Genomic DNA, 21562 nt, shown 5'->3' on the forward strand with positions numbered 1-21562 from the left:
TACTACTTCTATTGCAACTACTTGTACGTTTAAGATTATTAAGATTAAAATTTCAAGAAGTATATGAATATAGGTTACAGACTGTCAAAAGGGCATTACGACAGTGTCATAGCAATGGCTTATTATATCAAGTTGATAAGTAATAATAGTACTATGAATATTATTACAATTATACCTAAGTGTGTGAATGTGACATTTTCAGAGAATATTTTTGAAAATGTCTATTTGATTTTAATTCAATCTTAAAGTATAGTGTCTATCTTTAAAACACATTTAGACTTGTGTTTTTCACAAGTTTTCCAATAACCCTTTTCCCACAAATGGTTTTAGAAGAAGGTTGATGGGACACTCACTCCGGATGCAGAAATCTTAGACGCACAAACTTTAAATAAATAATTTAATATTTATTATCATTTTGTAGTTTTTGAAATTTTGTCTTTATTAAAATGAAACTAAAGTAAAACTGGAAGTTACTGTAATACTTATATAATAATACTAAATACTTACTGTGCAAGTATAAGTAAAGAGAAAAGCCCAGAACCACAACTACTTTCCCCTGAAGTATAGTCCGTACCTATTGATTCTCTGGATGTGGACCCCCTCTTGCCACCCTTAAATAAATGTCTGCCCTTCCAACAAAAATTGTGACCTTTTTGGTCCTATAAAGAATCCTTTAAAGTTTTGAATCAATTAGACACCCAAACCCTTTTGGGGCTTGTTTTATCCTTGACGCCATATTTATTGGACTTTTCAACTATTCTGAGAAAAATATTTGTTTTAAATTTTTCCTCAGATGCCTGGGGGCACAATGGGACTGGACAGCAAGAAGAGCACGAAAGGCGATTGACTTCCTGTCAGCCACTTTTGACCCTTAATAAAACTTATAATTTTTTATAGTTTGAATTCTCAATAAAGTCATCACCCCTTCCCAATGAAGGCGCCTGGCTCATTAGAAAACCAACGCAAAAGTGTTGCCTCTGATTTCGAGTATGTAGGAAAGTAGGAGATAAAGTGTTGCTTTTAGTTCCACAGTGAATTTATTTCAATGAAAATTCCTTAGGAATTGTTCAGCAAAAGTATCAAATATATCTCAAAAACACAACCTACGTGACCCCACAAAAATTGACGGTAATCCGTCAAATTAACGTCTCTTTCTATGCAAAGTGGCACATCACAAAAGTATAGTTTCAATTATGCTTCAACACTTGTAGATTCCCATTATAAGAGTCTTCAAATACATTCAGTGAGCCGTTATCATATGTTTTCGACGATCTTTACTGTATTATCTCCATCCTTCAATTGCCTTAAGCTAAGTTCTCACTGCCCAGATTGCTGTTCTCACTGACCAGAAATCTGGTCAGATTTTCGTCTCCTGAATTCTGGCCAGATTTTTTTCCCAGATTTTACTGTTTTCTGACCAGATTTTTCGATCAGATCGAGTTTGATATTTTCTGGCCAGAAAAAAAATCTGGTCAGATTTTAGCCTTAAAAGTAGTTCAAAGCATGGTTGATGTAGCTGAAGAACAAGCAGATATTTAAAGATCACTCAGAAAACGACAACCACCAACCAAGATCAAAGTAAAAAACTGAAGAAGCTGACTTCACAAGAATATTAGAGAAAAATTCGTTGGAGATACATGAGAAGGTGTAGATTAGTTCCCCCTGATAAAAACAACTTTTTTCTTACTGTATTTTATTTAGTCAATTGGGCTGTAAAGTTGCACAGATAGCCTACTGTCCAGTAGAAGCAGGGTATAAGCAGCTCACTTCTTACTGTATATCCCAGTTCTATTGGTAGGGCCTCTGTACCCCACACTACAGTGGGAACTAAACTGCACCTTTATTTAGGTAACCTGACTTTGTAGAAGTAGAGCTCAATCAGTCTAGTACAGAAATATGATGGGGAGAAAAGGCCATAAATGTTTCAGCAAATTCAAAAGTTACAGGACTCTCTTAAATTATAAAATTGTCACAGGTTTGAGATGACATCATAATCATAAATCTAATGCTCCATCACATTAATCGATGAATATAGTAGTTAGGCAGAAATCAGAATGCGCCAGGGGTGTTGCATAGGGGGTGTGTAGGGGGGAGGGATGCAGCACCCCTGGTGCTACCTTTAGAACACGAGTTTCTAGGAACCTCTTAACACCAATAAGTTGTTTTTTTTTTCAAGGGTAGCTAATTTGCTAATTAGTAAGGTAATTAGCTAATTTCAGATATTTTAAAAGAACACCAGTTTCTAGGAACCTCTTAAAACCAATTACTTTTTTTACATAAAAATTTGTTTCAGAGGCAACTGGCGAGTGAGTTCCAACCCAGTTACCATGGTAAGCTACCATAGTAAGCTCCTTACCCTGCAGAGCAGCATGGTAAACAAAAAGTTACTATGGTAACTAAAATCAAGGGAAAAATGTCAGGTTGGAACAATAGTCATGGTAACTCTATGGTAAGGAGAAGAAGGTTGGAACGGATTTGCTAACTTTTTTTTCATGTTTGCTTACCATGGTGAGTAGGTCGGAACTCAGCATAAGTCAACTGATATTACAATATATACTGTAAATATGTTATAATGTAATAATATAATAGTGTAATCTGTACCCTTTTTTCTTTTTAGGCATAAGAACCAGAGCTGAAGCCAGCTGGTACCTTGCAAACCCCTAGGATACCATTATCGTCATGGAGGACAAAATAAAATGGTCTGACAGTGACATTGAACTCCTTGTCAACACCTGTATCAACTATCCATGGCTATGGGATTCTTCTAGAGAAGACTTCAAAGATTGTAGGAAGAAGAAAAACTCTTTTACAGCCATGGCAGAATCCGGGATTTTGTTTTCAGATTATGGACTGCCTGTTCAGAATCTTGCATACATTTTGAAGAAAAAGTTTGACATTCTAAGAGATACTTATATGAAGTGTAGACGCAGTGAAAAAGGTAAAAGTGGAGATGGTGCAAAAGTAAACAGAAAAACATGGAAGTATTTCCACCTTTTCAGCTTCATGACAGAGTCGGGTCAGCTAAGAAAAAATGTGGACAACATGACTTAGCCTCTGCAGATTGCTTCTGTTAGTGAAACTTTGACCAGGATAGATACTTCAATTGATGATGAAGACGAATTTACTCAGCATATATAATTGAGCTCAGAAGAGTTTGAGCAGACAGCAGAATCTCTTTTTCAGCCGTCAAAAAGAGCAAGGATAAACTCCGCGGAGAATCAGCAGTCTGAAACCTCATCATCATGTATGTCACCTTTAGCTCCCATCCAGCCTGAACGAAAGCGCAAAACATCCCAAGAGCCATGTGGTAGTAGTGGAGGTAACAAGACTCAGAATACTCCTGTTGGTAGCCAGGCACATACAGACATTGACCAAGAAATTGTCAAAGCTCTTTCGTCTTTACAAGAGAAAAAAACACCCAACTTACATTTTAGCCAGTACATCTGTAGCGTGTTGAACGGTTTGCCAAAAAAAGCACAAGCAGCGGCACGTCATGAAATTTCTGAAGTGCTTAAAAAATATGAAAGTGATGACCAGGAAATGAGTAATGTGTTTGTGTAATTTCTTAGTTTACAACTAGACTCTATGGTTGATTAGACCTATGGTTGGCAATCCTGCTATGGTTCAGATATACAAAGACATGCTTCAAAGGCAAGTGAGTTAGAGCGGCTTATGGCTATGCAGCAGAGCATTCAAAAGCGGTAGGAAAGTATATTGAAAAAACTAGTGCCTATGTAGAAGAATAGTATCCATATAAATTCATTTCAGTGCAGTTCTTTGCTCTGAGTTTTATCAGTATGCAAAATCTCAATACCCCAACATTTTCTACTGCACTCACTCATGCTTAGCTCTTTTTTCTACTTTCGAATGCTTGTTATAGTGGACGAGCTCGGATGCTGCATAACTACCGTATCCGTTTTTTTCTTTTTTTCCTCTGTCAAGACTTCCGTAGTGCAAATATTGATGCCTTGACGTATTCAAAAGTTGGATATAGATTAAGGGCGAAATCGAAAGTTTTTTTTAAAGCCGGTTGTTTCGAAAATCTTCATTTTTACTTTAGGACAGTGGCTAAAGACATGGAAATTGTGCAATTTCTTTTTTTTCTCTTTTTCTTTCAGGCGAGAAAAGTTCAGTGTCAAGTATGTCCACTTTCTCACGCCATATTCTTTCCAAAACAGATTGTGCCTAACGTAGCGGCTTAGAAAGAAAAGCGGTTTTGGGGAGAGTAACGAAATATGTTTATGGATTCTAAAAATGAACAAACAAATTTAAGGCCTAAACAGTCGTTGATTAGTTGAGATAAGTTTTTGCTGGAAACTATGCATCTGGATTGCAAGCTAGGCAATAAATTTAATGGTATTCAGCGCTTCGCGTTAACTTTGGTTTCTCAACGGAAAGATTACGGTTCAGAAGTGTTATAACTGTGTCGCACATTGACCCAAACATTTATGTATAGCTTGTGCTTTGTACTTTGTACTATACTTGTGCTTTACTGAAAGTTAGTTTTTATCTCAGTATTAAACAGTATTTTATCTCACTATTAGAAAAAATAGTCGCTATTTAACAGTTGCCAGTCATTACTATCAATTATCCTCCCCTGAACCCATGCAGCATATTTATCTGATAAATTTACCAGCAATATATTGAAAGCAGGAAAATCCACCAGAAAAAGCGAAATAAGCCGTTTTTACTATAGACTTTAATCTTTACTATAGAAAAGTAACTAAACTACAGCCAGAAATAGACGCACACATTTACACATTCATTTCTGATAGTTAATCACACAACTTTGAGTGTGATAAGTTTGCATACAGCCTGCTGCTACAACACAACACTGACCTACTCAGGAATGCGGCCTTGACTCACTCTACTCAGCTGCCAAGGAACACTTCCTTCTGGCGTCATGAAGTAGTCTCGAAATTTGTCACGAATATGTTTGGCAGCTTCAGCTGGGTTTCGTGCTGCTGTTGAGACAATTGGTAACAGCCCATTTACTTGCTCTTGTCTCCACTGCCCCAATGTTATAACACCGTCAGTTTCTGTGTCAACGAAGTTAGCACTAACATACCTCGAGTGTCTCCGTGGAGTTGTAAGATCTTCGGCACGCAAGTAATTATATAGGCAAACACAAATGTGTATGACCTAGTCAATATTCTCAGGCTTTGCATTAATTGCTTCTCTGAACATTCTCCACTAGGCACCAAGAATTCCAAATGCATTTTCCATTATCCTTCGTGCACGAGAAAGCCTGTAATGGAAAATTTCCTCTGGTACTGGAAGGTGATCACCAGGATAGGGTCTAAGTAAGTTTGTTTTCAAGGGGAAAGCTGCGTCTCCAACAATCACATATGGTAAGTAGGTGGCATTTCCTGTATCAGTCGTATCACTGCCTGGAAGATCTAAAGTACCGGCAATCACTTTCTTACCAAGAGTTGAATTGCCAAACACAGAACCATCACTTTGCCGGCCATAACTGCCTATGTCAACATAGACAAATCGATAGTTAGCATCGCACATAGCCATCAACACTATGCTGTGGAACTGCTTGTAGTTGAAATATTGTGACCCCGAATTCGGTGGAGCCTGGATTCTAATGTGCTTCCCATCAATAGCTCCAACACAGTGTGGGAAGTTCCATTTTACTGCAAACTCATGGGAAATTTCCTTCCACTCAGATTGCTCACTGGGAAATCGTACAAATAATGGGGACAGTACTTGGCAGATTGCATCCATAGTGTTCCATATAATTTGGTTGGCAGTCGACCTCCCCAGGTAATGTGTGAAGCTTTGGTTTCTCTGTGTGCCACCAGCTGCAAGATATCTTAATGTCACTTCAAGCCTTTCTTTAGGTGAAATAGCTGTTCTGAAGTTTGTATTTTGTCTTGCAATATATGGTGTAACCAGACCAAGCAGGTTATCAAATTGCTTAGGTGACATTCTGAAATAGTCATGAAACCAATCTGCATCTTTCAAACGCAGGTTATTGATTAGTAGGTTTGAAGCACCATTTTCACTTCTCATTTTTAAAAAGTCTCTGACCCAAAATTTTCTTTTTCTCATAGTCTCTGAGGCTTGTAGGCCTTTTCTCTTCTTTCTCCTTCGAAGTAAGCACAAGAGCAAAACAGTTGTAGCCTCATGATCCATTTTTTGAATCTTACGCCGATTTTTCCGATGGCCAGAAAAAAAAATCTGTCCAGAAAAATTATCTGGACAGTGAGAACTGAATTCCGGTGTGAACATGCGGAATTCCCAGATTTTTTTTCTGGACAGAAAAAAAATCTGCCCAGAAAAAAAATCTGGGCAGTGAGAACCAGTCTTTAATGTTTGCTTATTTGGCCGAAAGAGAATGTGAAATTTACAAATTTCCCACATTCTTAGTATTAGGCAACAGAAACAAAATGTCGAAGAGTTTAAAAATTCAAGACGTGCTTTAGAAATGTCAACAAATCAGTGGAGAAAATTCAATTTTTTCAGTAGTATACCGCTAGATGTGCCCCTTGAAGCTGTCAGCAAACTAACAGTAACCATAATTAATGCTGTGTATATGCTGTTTCAGCACTATTTGAAGCCTGCTCTAAAGAACAGCTCAAATTTTGGGACCAATTTGTGAAGGTCCAAACTTAGCTTAAGAATTTGCTTTCTTTGAACTAAAAGCCTTTCCAATAGGGTTCCCACGATTTGAGTCAGATTTTACTCCATGAAGTGATTAATCAAACTTACTATTTAGACTAGGCTAAATAATTGCTTTTATTCCACATTTATGTTAAAGTTAGGCCTAGGCCTACTTGCAAGAAAAAAAAAGTTAAGAATAGTGGATCTGCAGAAAAGGACATGCCAGAACAAAAAAAAAAAATTAGATTGCTGATTTTATGAGCATTTTTATGGTTTTGTTTGCTTTATGACAATTAATCTCCAGCCCCCCTACTAATGGCCCCATAGGCTATACGCCCAGGCTATATGATAAACTATCATAAAACATAAAAAAATTATTAAAATATGGCATACTTATATTAATCAGATTACCATGTTCTCTTTGATTGTTGCTCATATTTTTAACTCACATAGCCTAATGTAGTTCATTTTTCTTTTTTTTTTTTGTATCCAATATTCAGGACAGTCACTCTGGCTAAACTGGATGTCATCAATTCCACACTGGGTAACTGCTAGGCTATTAGAACATGTCATTAAATAAAAAGAACAACAAATAAATATATTATTATGGCTATATATGTGTCCACCACAGGGTTAGAGATGCATTGTCATGGTAATAACTATTATGTTGGAATCATGGGCAACAGCAGGGGGGCATGGCCTGCTCAAAATTTGGGGCTATAAACTAAAAGTAATTATAAGGAAACCCAAGGAAAGAGAGCAGAATAGGGAAAAACCATGAAAAAAGGGGTAGTTCTTGTAAAAATATGCTGTCAACTTTTGCCTTAGCTGATATATAGAGCCACCATAGACAGAAATGTTACCCCTGAATGGAATGCTGGGAATTTTTTCCCCCTGAATGGATATGTTTTTTGTCTTTTATTATCATTTTTTTTTTCTATGGAATGATTGTATTTACCTAGTTGCCACTTTGAAAAATATTTAATTTTTTACAGCTATGAAGTATAAAAATGTCAAATATATTAGTTTTTGGTATTCAAAACTAAATTAAAAATATAAATAAAAATTTTTTATTTGATTTCCTTAATCTTAGTTTTAACGTTTTACTTTGAACAATCTACTTTGATAATGTATTACATCTTATAAACACTGAGTAGTCTAAAGGCATTATATATTTATCTGAAGCCTCTTGAGTAAGCAGTGTGTCCATTACAATGTACTTTTTTTAGGAATCTACTCTATCCCCACCTAAACAATAACTCACTCCCCCTCATGATAGCTGATATGCAATTACAGATCCCCAAATGTAGCCTAATTTCATTACAAATAAAGCAAATCAACTTGGTTGAATCTAGTACTGCCACCATTTGGCATTACTTCTTTTGCAACTGGGAAGCCTAAAATATAGTTATTGATACTTTTAAATCAATTAGCTTCTCCTAATTTTAAATTGATTGCAAATTTGTCCTCTTTGGGATAAAGTTGTAGTTTGGTGCACTAAGAAAAGACTTTCAATTTACATTTGAATGAGCTCACTCCCGATTATCTTGGACTTTTGCTTTGATAGAATCACCCCTGGGAAAAAGCAAAACAAATAAACATGCATCAAAAAGTTTCTTCTGAAAAGAAATGCTTAACTCCATATTTTGAAAATTGGAGTTTGAAACCTCTATGGTAGGGTCCTCTGATATGATGAATCAAATAAAGGGATTTTCTCTAAGACCACTCACTTTTCAGGGTGTGTTCCCCCTTTTTCAAAAAACAGGCAAATTTTCTCAAATTTTTAGTTTTGGGTGGGTAACAATAAACTGAAATAATTTTTATATTTAGAATCAGCATAAATATATCATATCAGCATAAATTGTCAAGAGAGCTCCATTTTTAGTTTTGGTGAATATTGGTCACTTTTTAAGTCACTTTTTACTTCCAGTTTTTTATCACAAACTATTTGATAAGATTCTCCTGTGACACAATTTTTTTTAAACTGTTTATTTTGTATAGTTGAATAGGCTAATAAAAAGAAAGAGGGTTGATTTGACAGCTGGATAGTAAGTTTAAATTTAGTTTTTCTTTTGCTATTCTGTAATTTTTTTTAAATGTCTAAATATATAAGGGATATAAGTTCAAAGCAGGGAATTGTCCTGTTATGAAAGAGGTACATTCTACATGGCTGGTATAAAATCAAAACATGGTAAAATCTATGCAGGCAGGGTGATTTTTGAGTATCTTTACTCTTTCTGTCAACTATTCTAAGGAGTAGGAAATTGCATAAAGACAAGTCTACATCCATTATAATCTATAGAAGCAATAAATCTTTCTCTAATTTTGGTTTGAATCTGATTTTCTTTAAAGATTAAACGCATAATGATTAAATATATTATTGATTAAATAAAGTGATCCCTTTGCCAGGAATCCTTGTTGTTTAAAATATACTGTATTTTTGTTTCATTTTGCATGTAATTTAATTGATCTTTTTGTTTGAAAGTTTTTTCCTAAAAGTATTTAAAAATAAACTTATTCCTACAAAAAATATCCTCAGATATATTCCCTGTCACCAAACCACTGCTGCTAGTTTGGCATCTGGCCCCCATGGAAAATTTTCTGCCAGCACCCTTGGTAGAAATGAAACATAAGATAAGTGATATAATGGCACAAGTTTGTCTGTTTTGTATTTAGCCTAGGGCTGCATAGAGGATGCTAAGGATGAATTGTCAAAAATGTGAACAAAACCAAAGAAAGAGCATAAAATTAGCTATCTAAAAATATCTCTCTTTTTCTTCTAGCATGTGTCTTTCTAGAGAGACACTATTCTTAATCTTTACCAAATAAGTCAGATAAGAAAAACAATTACAAGATTTGATTCCCAGATCAATACTTTTCTCAAATATAATAGGCTAAACATTGGATCCTAAACACCCCTTGAAAAGTGCTGTTACAGGCCTAGTTCTAGGTTAGGGCCTCTAGGTCTGTGCAAAAGCTCATCAATTTTTTTTTCAAATTGGTTTAGACCAAAGACACAAAAAATGGTGCCAAACTTCTGTATACAGCCTTGGGCTATATCTGGCTCCATTCGGGGGGGGGGGAAGGGTCTGGATAGCAGCAGTGATCAATATATTTGGAAAGGATAAAATTCTATCAAAGGTACCTTTTCTATCTTAGAAAATAGTTACATTAAGAGATTAAAACGTTTCAAAAATGAATTCGGAGCTTAAATTTCATATTGCAAAGGGATGTTTACCTAATTCTTAGTCCTAGAAAGTTGTGCAGAGGACTTGTCCTAGCTTTGTAAAGCAATAAAAAATATTTTTGCTTAACCTCAGTTTGAGTCTACTCTTCTTTTACTGTAGGTTTTGAAAACACAATTTCAATTATTCAGATAGGAATTTAAATAATACTATGGTTATTTTTCAAATATCAGTCCATGTTTTCTGAACTTTTTAAAACCCCACAAATAAGGAGTTTAAAAAGTTGTAAAGATCAAAACACTGATATTAGTGCTGGGGTTCCACTCTCCAGATGGAAACAGTGTCAAGGCGTTTTTTTTTGGGGGGGGGGGCTAAGGGGGACAGTTGCCCCCCAATAATTTAAAGAAACAATATTAGGACAACATTCTTTTTTTTGTTATTTTTTATTTTAAAAAAATGAAAAAAACAACCCAAAGTGCACTTTTTGGGTGCCATATGGCATTTTATGATTCCCTTTTTAAGTCAAGTTTATAAAGAACAATTAAATATAAAGATTAGTTTATAAATGATCCAATAGTTAGCTCTCTATGATGTCCATGTGTCTGGACTAATCTCTTCATTCCACGTGTCACCCAAATTGCGTTTTTATTGTACCATGTGGCACTTTATGACAACCTTATCAAATCTAATATATAAAAAAAAGATAAAATATAAGAATTATATGATTAGCTTATATGATTCTTTAAACAGCTCTATATGATGTTCCAGTGCTCCATATGATGCAACAGTGACAAAGAAAAATAAGAGGATATATCACTACTGCCCATGTAAAAAAATAATTTTTTCTTGTTGTTCAATGAGGGGGATTGTAATTTTCCTGTATAATGTTTCAACAATGGCAATTTAAAAGGTGTACTTTTTGATTTGCTAAGACATCATTTGATTTGCTAAGACATCAAATCACATGCAACTGAATGATGCAATGCATGGTGCTGTTGGAATAGAGTGCGTAGTTCAACCATGAGATCTAGTCTCCTATGGTGGGCGCAGGGGTCAATGGAAGTGGAAGGGGAATAGGTATTTTAATATCAACATTAAATCTGGCAAAAAGATGAGCTTATTAAACTCATCATCACCTTGTTTACAGTACACTTTTGTTGCCTGCAGCAACTCATTGCTGACAGCCTTAGTAAAAGCTATGTCCACTATTTAATTTATATTTGTTTGATACATGTGTATTGCTTATTTATGTATTCTTTAATGTTTTTTAATTTAACCAAGTAATGTCTGCTAAATAGTAACTTTTCTTTGTTATTGCTTCAAGAAAAGTGTCCTATTGAAGACTTAGGGAAGGAATTGGCTATCTTTACTTTTTAACTGCTTAGTACATCCCCACTCCATCAGGTTGAAGGGTGCATGCATATGTGGTCCCAGGATCAGGACAGCTGGGCTGCTACAAATTGTGTAAATTAGTCATTCAGAACAAATGCGTCCATAGGCTCAGCAGTGTAGGATGGCCAAGCATTTGGACCAGTTCTGCAAAACCCAGTTTTCTTCAGCTCTAAACTTTGATGTGTTTTATAATGTTATTAAAAATAGAATTTGTATCAATTTTATTTAGTTATAATAGGTTATTAAAACTAATAAAAGACAGAGCTCTATATTTAGGCTTGTGTTTTTCACAAGTTTTTCAACACTCCTTTCCCTAATGGTGATTTTAGAGGAGGGGTGTTAAGGACGCACTCACCCTGGGCACAGAACTTTAGGGACGCAAATTTGAAATAAATAGTCTAACATATATAATCATTTTGTAGTTTTTGAAATATTATCTTTATTAAAATAATTAGAGGTAGTAGTTGGCAGTGAGTTACTAACTTACTATAATACTGATATAATAATAGTTAATACTTACTGTAAGTGTAAGCAAATTCAGGAGGCCAGAACCACCATTGCTTTCCCCTGAAGGATAGCCCCTGTACATAGATTATCCAGATGTGGACCACCTCTTGCCCTCCCCCCACCTCAATAAAAATTTTTGAGCTAGGCCACTGACCTCTGGACCAGGTTTCTGTTTAGAGATATTGAACTATTTCTTGCTCTAATATTTCATAGTCCATAATTTAACCTTGTTGAGGTCTATGGTTTGAACCTCTACATGGGAGAGCAAAAGAGTTCTATGCTTGGGACAAAGTTTGAATTCTAGTCTCAAATTTTTAACATGTACTTTATGGCTGCTTGTAATGGTCTATTTTTCTTTATTCTTTGCTTATGTTAATTACTGATTATGTGTTTTTTTTCAAACATATCTTGACCACATTATGGATTTTTCATAGTGATGTATTGTGCAGCTGTGACTTACTTTGTGCTAAAAAGTTCACTACTTTAAGTTAAGTTTTTTTTTTTTTTTTTTTTTTACTGGGTAAATACTGATAAGTGAAGGCTCTTGTTGGATTTAGCTCATAGTGACTATGCTCTGCTTTTGGAATTACACCAAGAAAAATAAGCTTCTGAGGATGGATTTTAGGATGTAGGTGAAAAATGTATTTTTTTTCTTTTTTACTGTCATTTAATTATGCTTGTTTCTGTTGGATCTTGAAAGGACTTGACGATTGACGATTTTTTACAAGACAGTTTGGTATTTAGCTCAGTTCATGATTCACTATTAATTTAAGATTGAATCAGCTTTTATACTGGAACATGCACCACTTTCTGTTTTGAAGAAGGTATTTGCCAAAATCAATGGCAAATTTACCTCTGAAATATGGTGAAGAAAGAAACTGCTTGTCTTTTCTTGCTGAATGTGTGTCAATTCTCTCTTTATGGTCAATAGTCTTGATAATCATCAGTGTAAGAACAAGTAAGATATCTCAAATATGCTCAAACATTAAGTTCTTCCAATTTTATAGACATTTATAAAGTATTATACTTGATATTAATGTGTATTTTCTTTTTGACTGGTCAGTAGTTGTAGTATTAAAAGCCTGGGCCCAATATCCTTAAATGGTGTTTGAGTTTTCAATACATAACTTATATTTACATAGTACTTGAAATACCTTAACTTTTTGTTTAACTAGTAAATATTTGGTCACACAAGATGAAAACATATTTGATTTTCTGTGGCAGGCAAGTAAGAAGTGCGGATGTTTGTAAGACTACTTAAATATCTTACTATATTAATATAAGCTCTGAGTAAAGCTGACATTTCATGGATCAGGACATTCTCTCCTGAATACAGGTATCAGCTTAATTAAAATTTCACTATGTTGATATGCAATGGACCAAGAATGGCTGATGTCTAAACTAAGGATTTAAGTTTGAGTGCAAGTTTTTTTTAGGTATATGAGAATATCCTTTCCCTACATATAGGATGCTAAACTGAGAAAGTGTTTCTAATTTAAGAATTTGCTTATAGATCATGAATATAAATCATTTTTAGTAAAAAAAAATTTTTTCATAAAAGTTCCAATTTAAAAACTAATAGGAAAAAGTGGAGAATCCATAAAGAATTTCACACAGTATATATACGCACAAGTATTTTTAGATTTAAACAAAATTATTGGTTATTTCTTTTGGATTCTCCACTAGCGCTTACAGAAAAGCGCTAGTTTTCTGTAATCCTACAAATATATGGAAATATAATTAGTTGGTTTATTTGTACTAGTTTTATTGATGTATGTTAGATAGACTGTGAAGCAATACTTTTTATTCATTTTAAGTTTCAACTGTGCTCTTTACTTCCCTCGGAAAAACTTTGCTAAAACAAAAAAATTATATAAAGAGGATATATCATCTCCCTAGGAATGGAGCTTGCTTAGAATCAGTTATCTTAAGAATGAGAATTTAATTTACTGTTGCCCCCCACCCCCCACTCCCCCCTTAACAAAAAACCGAGGAGGATTTTTGAATCTATTGAAAAAATAATGGGAATTTGGAATCATTATTTTTTTTTACGTTAGTCCTTAATTCAAAATCATGATTTAGTTGTGGCCAGTACAATCGTGAGACGTTTTTTTTTCTAACGGCTGGTAACAAAGCTGAATTTCATGCAACCAAACCCTTGAACAATTCTATTACAGTAATGGGTATAATTACTTGAGACTGTCTTCTTGTGTTATTTATGCGATCTCATTAATAATTATTCCCTTAGTATTGATTGTCATATGCTACAGAGAGAGTGGCAAAAAATTGCACTTTTCATAGAATAAGATTAAATTTATTTGTAAACCTCTAAAATTTGGTGCATGGACATTTTTAAAAAGAAGCCATTCTATTTATCTGAGTGAATGTTGTATTCCTTTGGAGTGTTGGAGGGGCCTAGAAACTTTTTAAGTTTATTTTGGACGTTATTTATTTTTTATTTTGGGTAGCCAAGCTGCAAATTACTTAAGTAAATTATGTTTTCAGGATATTAGCCCATCAGCTATTCATGGTAACCGAAATTTGATAGTTATTGGTGACAAAAATGGATATTGTCACTTTCTGAATAGATCCTTTCATCTTACCAGCTGCAGATGCTACTTGACAAGCATTAGACTTTTGCTCCCAATTCAAGCCTCCTCTTACATAGTTACTGTTGGGGTAGGTTTATTATGAATAATGCCTTACTTTGTTTTATAGTGATATTTGTATTTTAACCATGCGATTTATAAGATGGAATGGAGGTTTGATTTTTGGTTGATTTTCCTTTTTGTTAATTTCTCCTGGAATCACTCCTTATATTGTTTTTTCTTTTTTCTTGGAGAGAAGGTTTTATATATTTATGTTTTAAAGAGGAAAGATGTTTATAAAAAAAGAGACTACAGAACTACTAACTGTCTAATTATGTTACAGGAGCTGCACTTTGTTTGGTTTTCTTATTTTTCCAATTTCAGTTTATTTAAAAAATCTAACATCTTGGGTTTTTACTGAAAGCCTGAACTTCAGACTGAATTGATAAGTAGGACAAAACATTTTGGAAAGCTAAATACAATTCCTGCCCAGAGCCAAAAACGGTGGTTTTTGCTTTTTTATACAAACCAGAACTTACACTTTGTGAGCTTCAATGTAGTTCTATAATCTGTGCAGTGTAGAGTTTATTGTCTAGAGAACTATCTGAAGCAGTTGTGCCAAGCTTTTGTTTCTCTTAGCCATGTGTCTGCTTTTGAGTGAAATGATCCATTTAAGCAGACTATCTAGCTGAAACCCGTTTTAAATTGAAGTTCTACTCAAATCTCAAAGGGCCTAAGATTTTTAATAACTCCTTGGCATATCACCAAAATTGTTCTCATAATAATAAACTGGAAAACTTATAGATCCAAAAGAAGGAGTGTTTCCCTCCAGATGTGAAAGTGCTGCCATCTACTGTTACAAACCATTCCATTTCTTGTCTCAGTTGAGGTTTGTTTTATATTCTGCGTGTGGGATTGACGCAGAGTGTCACACTTGCCTCCTAAAAATTAGTAGTTGCTAAAGAAATAGGAGCTTATCATTTGCCCCTGTCTTGTAAGTGATATTCAAAAGTAGGCTCACTGCAAGAAGTCAACTTTCGAACTAAGGCAGATGGAATTTTTTCTCTACACTGATCTTTAGTCCTTTTAGAAATGACAAAAGAAATGACTCCTTTTTTTCCAGAAAAAAATTAAGAATATCAAATTATGCAATACATGCATAATTTGATAATTTCGAAAGGCCTGCAGGTTTATTATTATTGGTATGCATTGGAAAAATCAGATAATTACCTCGCAAGAACGAGCTTAGTCCTTTTTCGGTACCTAAGCAAGCAGGAGGCACAATTTAGGCCTTAGCTTCTCTGTCATCCTCTGGTCATTTTGACCATTTGAGCTTGTGAGCATTTATTTTGAAATGAACCATTAGAATAATTAAAAATATAGAAAGGTAGTCAAAATTAAACATAAAGGTAGTCATGGTGTACCTTGTTTGAACCAGAACCGTGCATTGATTTTCGTTGGTATTATTAGGGGAACCCTGACGAATACCCTGATGAGGATAGGCTGGGTGTAAAATGTTGGAGCTGTTCTGGTGCTGAGATGGCCTAGGGTACCTGATCTGTCATAATCTCGTTCCTTCGTCCCTATCCTGGACAGGGATATCCTGCTTGTGTGGTTTATCCCTTAGGGGTGTCAGGGTGGACCTTTCACAAATTTGCGTGACCAGAACCATGACTGAAAATAACATTGCAGGTTGACATTGAGGAGTGGCACCCCTTGACGAAACTATAGCCTAGCAAACGACTCAGCGTTTGCACTGGATTCTGATTGAGCGATAATTCTTCTTGGTTTCGTTGGCTATGGTGGACTTTTTTGGGCTGAAAAACCTCTTCCTAGCCAAGTTATCTATTATGGGCTACCTCCTCATAATAGTATAATGTTTGTAGGCATACATATATAATGAGTTTGAGGTTATAGGCTTGAGATTGTATGTGCCGTGTTTCGACTCTTGTTGACGAAGAGCATGGCCTAGTGTGGTAAACCTTGTTGTATACCAAGATGTGTCCAGGAATGCACAAAGCCTCCATTCATACTGGTGGTAACAGGTACTCCTTGCTGTTCGGTTCTAAGCCGGATTAAGTTTTATGCGTAGACTTGAGAAGATATGTTGGTCCCCCTCCTGCACTGGTATTTGGGCTTGTTACTTGCACTCGTATTTGGGCTTGTTACTTGCAATCGTATTTGGGACTGTTGCTTTTCTTGAGGCTTTAGCCAATTTCAATGGTTTAAATAATATGAAAATTGCAAGTTGGAATGTTACAATGTTAGAAAACAGCTATCTTATTACCATTTTGACTGAAGAATTTAGATGCCTTGTTCTGGACTTATTAGGAGTTTCAGAAACTCATATCTCAAGGGTAAGAAAAATGAAATCAGGTGATGTAGAATTTATTTACTCAGACAGGAAGGATGTGGTGTATTGGCGGGGGGTATAGTAGGGGGTAATGATGAATAAGAAAGTTGCTAAGTGTTGTTTTGGTTGGGAATGTATTCATAATAGAATTCTAGTTGCTCATTTTAAGACAAAAAACTTCAGGGTATCAGTTGTAGCAGTATATGCCCCTGTAGAACCAACAGATGGAGATTTACTGACTCAGATGAATTTCACTTATAGCTGCAGAAACAGCTAGACCGGATCCCAGGTAGAAATATGGTATTTTATTAGGAAATTTTAATGCCCAGTCTGTTAGAAATAGGGATAGATGGTTTCCTAGCCTAGGTAAATTTGTTGCAGGAAAAGGAAATAGTAACGGTTATAGACTGCTGCAATTTTGTAGGTATAACAATCTGGTTATAGCCAATACGTTATTTGAACATAAAATGGCTCATAATTTAACATGATATTCACATGACGATAGGACTGCTAGCTTTTTTAATTTTGTTATTCTAAACTGAAGACTGGCAGGATCGACACAAGATACTAGGGTAGGCTATATAGGAATTCTGTTAATAAAGTTAAAAGTAAAGATCGTTATCTAGTAGTATGTAGGTTAATCTAAAGCGGAAATTTAGGAAGGGTAACTACATTCCGGGAACTCATGAAGTTAGTAAAATCGAGCATGAGAGTTTGGGAGAAACTCTCCAGGAACAGTTGAATACTAAACTAGAAAGTGTAAAATTTGAAAACAGAGAAGGTGGATGGAATAATTTTAAACCTTAGTTTAGATGGTTTCTTAGGGAGGAAAGTTAGAAACGCTGCTATGAATGTTAGTGAGAATATTTTGAGTTTAGTATAGAGGAGGAGGGGCTTGTACAAGAAATATTTTAGTCATAGATCATATAAAAGTTCGAGGAATGTAAGGAAAGTGGAGGAAACATTAAAATATGAACTAAGGAGGCGTGAAGCAGAGGCTATGGATAAAGTTGCTGAAGATTTTGAAGATGCAGCCAGACAGCACAATAGTAAAATAGTATGCTGGCATGTTAAAAACTTGAGAGGGAACAGTAAATTTAGACTCATCCTGGTTAAAGATTGGAACGGGGCCACAATTATTGACAAGGAAAGAGTTATGGAGAGATGGGCAGGACATATTGACAATGTGCTAAACTGTGATAAAGTTACAGGAAAAAATATAGAAAAGAATGAAAAATTTTGTGACGCTTTTGAAGTAAAGGAAGATTTATTTAGCGAGGATGAATTAGTAACACTACTTAAAGGACCAAAAAATAATAAAGTTCCAGGTGCTGATAGTGCGGTAAATGATTTTATTTTTTAAATATGGTGGTTGTAAAGTTAGAGATAATAAATTACTAACAATTATGGGTATGAGTTTTGAAAAAGTGGAAGTACCTAGCAATTTTTGGAAAACTTTAAATAAACCCCGTTATAAGAAAGGTGATAAGAATTAGTGTGATGCTGTAGAGGCATTAGCCCGGTTTTTGTAGGAAGTCCTAGATGAAAATGTTAGCAAAATGAATGAAGTTTTGGAGGTTTTGGTAGTTTAGGGTGCAAGAATAGTTTTAAAAATTAATATTAAGAACACCAAGTCGACAACAGTGGGAATACTTAAAGGTGAAGAAGTGGTGGTGGGTAATAAGGAGATCGATCAATTGGATACTTTCACGTACTTAGGTAGTTTTATTAGGATAGACGGTGGGAGCAATGAAGATGTTAAAAGTAGAATAGCTAAGGCCCAGGGTGTTTATTTACAGTTGAAAAAAGTACGGAAGAATAGGAAGATACGTCTGCAGACCAGATTGGAATTTTTGAAGCTACAATGATGACAGTGGCTAAGTATGGTTCTGAAGTGTGGACGCTCTGAAAGACGGATGAAGATTTGTTAGATGTTTTCCAAAGAACTTGTCTACGGATTGTTTTGGGACCCGTCTGACTTATCGTATTTCTAACACTAAGCTGTACAAAAAAATGAGGTGAAATCCCAGTTTCTAGCGATTTAGTAAGAGAAAGTTTGAGGTGGCTTGGACGCGTTCTGGGGATGAAGGATGACAAATTGTCAAAGGTCGTCCTTGTCACCGAAACATCTAGGACTAAAAGAAAGCAGGTCGTTACTGAATGGGGTGAAAGAGGTCGTAAGGGAAATTAGAATTTCTTGGGAAGATGTTAATAGGGAGGCTTTTACTAGATTGACGTGGAGAAGAAGCGTGCTTAGCTGTGTTGGCCTCAGGTGGATTTGTGCTGCAGCGAGCTGTTTGTAGTAGTAATAGTTGTAGTAGTATTGGAGCCACGTCTCTCGAGTACTACCTGCCCGTTCCCCAATTTTTTTCTGAAAGTTAGCCATGTTGCCTCTTGATTGAAGCAGAATAATACAAGGATTTTTAATCGAAGACATTTGATGTCTCGAATTTACCCAATGACTCCTGCAATATCTCGTTACTCTTGTCATATCCAATTTTACAACAGCAAGGTTGGTATCTTATATCTTATTTGAACCAGAATCACGCAAGGATTGTCAAGTACTAAAATTTAAGAACCAAGTGCGAGCAGTATTCCAGTGACCCTTGCTCCTCCCACCAAAAACTATTAAACACTAATATAGGCATGTTGAAATTTGCTTGAACTGGAATCATGCTAGGACTTTCTATCTGCATGATTGGAAGATCGAAGCGGGCCCATGTTCCATCCCAAAACACCCCCCCCCCTCCATCGCCAACTTTAATCTGCAGTAATTGAAGCACAAGTGTGTTCTTAACCCCTCTTAAGCATCCCCTCTCCCACAATCCCAATGTATAATTTTGTACAGAACGATAGGCATATTACTCCTTATTTGAACTGGAATCATGCGATGATTTTCAATCTATACGATTGAAGAACCAAAGTGGGTCAATGGACCCACCATCACCTCCGTCCTCTACCGCCAACGTTTTAGTCAAAAGGTAGGCATATTTGACCTTGTTTCAGGCTTGAGGAATTTCAGTTCGTAGGATTGGAAGACAAATGGGCTGGTGGCACTTCCAAAAACACCTTCCTATTTTCGCACCTCGCCGGCTAACTTTTCAAACAATTTGTCGTAATAAACTTTAAGTAAGGAGTGACACGGCTCAAAACTCTAAAAAGCAGAATTTTGATATCAATAGACACATCAAAAGAATTGGCTTATTATGCTTATTCCAAATATATAAGGTTCATTAAGTTTAGTGTTGCCTATCAAAAGCTACCTGCCTAAGAAAATTTGCCTGATTTTCGAAAAAAGGGGGAAATACGCCTAAAAAACAGGGAATATTAATAAAAATTACACTATCAGATTCAGCATGTCCATAACCCTATTGCAGAAGTTTCAAGCCACCATTTGCAAAAATGTGGAATTTGTTTTTTTGCCAGAAGAAAGATCATGGATGCGTCTTTATTTATATTTTTCTTTTCCTCCAGGGGTGATGATATCGAACCAATAGCTCTAGAATATCGGGAAAGAGCTCATTGGAACGGATATTAAAACTTCTAGTGCCTTTTTAAGTGTCTAAAAAGGTTGGGGGGCACCTAGCCCTCCTCCTACCCCACTTTTTTCCTCAAAATCGTCCGATAAAAATTTTGACTTAGCCATATTGTTTAGCATAGTTGAAAATCCCAGTAACTATGCCTTTGGGGATAACATTCCCCCCCCCCCACAGCCCCTGGGGAAAGGTCTGTAAGTCATGAAATTTCCCCGTTGTTTATCTATAGTGTTTGTTACTGGTAAGTATACTCATATTTTTCGGTAGGGAGAGGGAGTGAAGTTTCCTGGGGGGGGGGGGGGAGGTTCACAAGGATAATTTTACGGGGCAAACTTTCAAGGAAAAATTTGCCCTGGAGAGATTTGACATAATTTCTATATGAACTTATTTTTATTTGTCTCTTTGCCAACTCAATTTTGCATTTGGAGATGTTCCGGGGGAATTGTCTGGGTGCTATTTTCAGCCTGTTTGGATTTCCGCGAAAAATTTTTCATGGAAGATGGAATTTCTGGAGTGATGGGGAAAATTATTAGAAATTAAAATCTTTTTCAAATGAAAGTATGCTAAGGAGAATTTTTCTGGAGTCGTCCGCAAGAAATTTCACAGGGGAGGGGGATTTCCAGTGAGGATGGAAATGTCTGGAGGGAATTTTACGGGGAAAGGGGTGTATTTTAAGTGGGAGGAAATTTCTACGGAGTTCTCTCCCCTGAGGGGAGGGAATTTGTCATGGAGGGTGAGCCAGATTTAACGGAATTATTTGAAAAACGATCAGAAACTTAATAAATAAAAACAATTTTTTTTAACTGAAAGTAAGGAGCAACATTAAAACTTAAAACGAACAGAAATTAATCCGTATGTGAAGGGATCGTGCCCCTCCTCTATACCTTGCTCTTTAGACTAAAGTTTGACCTTTTGTCCCAATTCTTTAAGAATGATTAGAATGACAAACTTTTTCAAAAGTACTAAAAGCTTTAGCGTAAAGAGCAAGGTAGTGAGGAGCGGGACAACTTCTTCACATATGGAATAATTTCTATTCCTTTTGAGTTTTAATGCTGCTTCTCACGTCCAGCAAAAAAAAAATATGTTTTTTTTTTATTTAATTAACAGAAAGACAGGTATGTTGTACCTTGTTTGAAGTAGAATCATGCAGTAATCTTAACCTGTATGATTGGAGGCACAAAGAAAACCTGTGACCCCTTCAACACACCTCCACCCTGATTTTTCAGCTGAAAGGTAGACAGACTTTTTTCACCAATTTTCTTTTTATATTTATAAGGCTATGAGTTATGGGCAATGGGACACAAGAATGAAGTTTTCAGAGGGGTACTTCCCCTCCATGAAGTGCTCCTATCCGCTTGAAACCTACGGATGAAAGTAATTTAGGCAAAA

General features: G+C 35.6%; 1 protein-coding gene across 1 annotated transcript in view; it reads left to right on the forward strand.

Moving 5' to 3' along the window:
• The first annotated feature begins 6409 nt into the window (after nucleotides 1–6409).
• Nucleotides 6410–21562, forward strand: part of Vps11 (vacuolar protein sorting 11) — a 99734-nt gene continuing 84581 nt past the window's right edge. The window contains exons 1-2 of the mRNA XM_089092989.1: nucleotides 6410–6520; nucleotides 14202–14375. Coding sequence (XP_088949115.1) covers nucleotides 6437–6520; nucleotides 14202–14375 — 258 coding nt within the window. The 5' untranslated portion in view covers nucleotides 6410–6436. The remainder of the gene's footprint in view (nucleotides 6521–14201; nucleotides 14376–21562) is intronic.

The sequence above is a fragment of the Artemia sp. Qi Xiang Cuo genome, chromosome 8 (genome assembly GCF_049724085.1).
Source record: "Artemia sp. Qi Xiang Cuo chromosome 8, ASM4972408v1, whole genome shotgun sequence".
In the NCBI taxonomy this organism is placed as follows: domain Eukaryota; kingdom Metazoa; phylum Arthropoda; class Branchiopoda; order Anostraca; family Artemiidae; genus Artemia; species Artemia sp. Qi Xiang Cuo.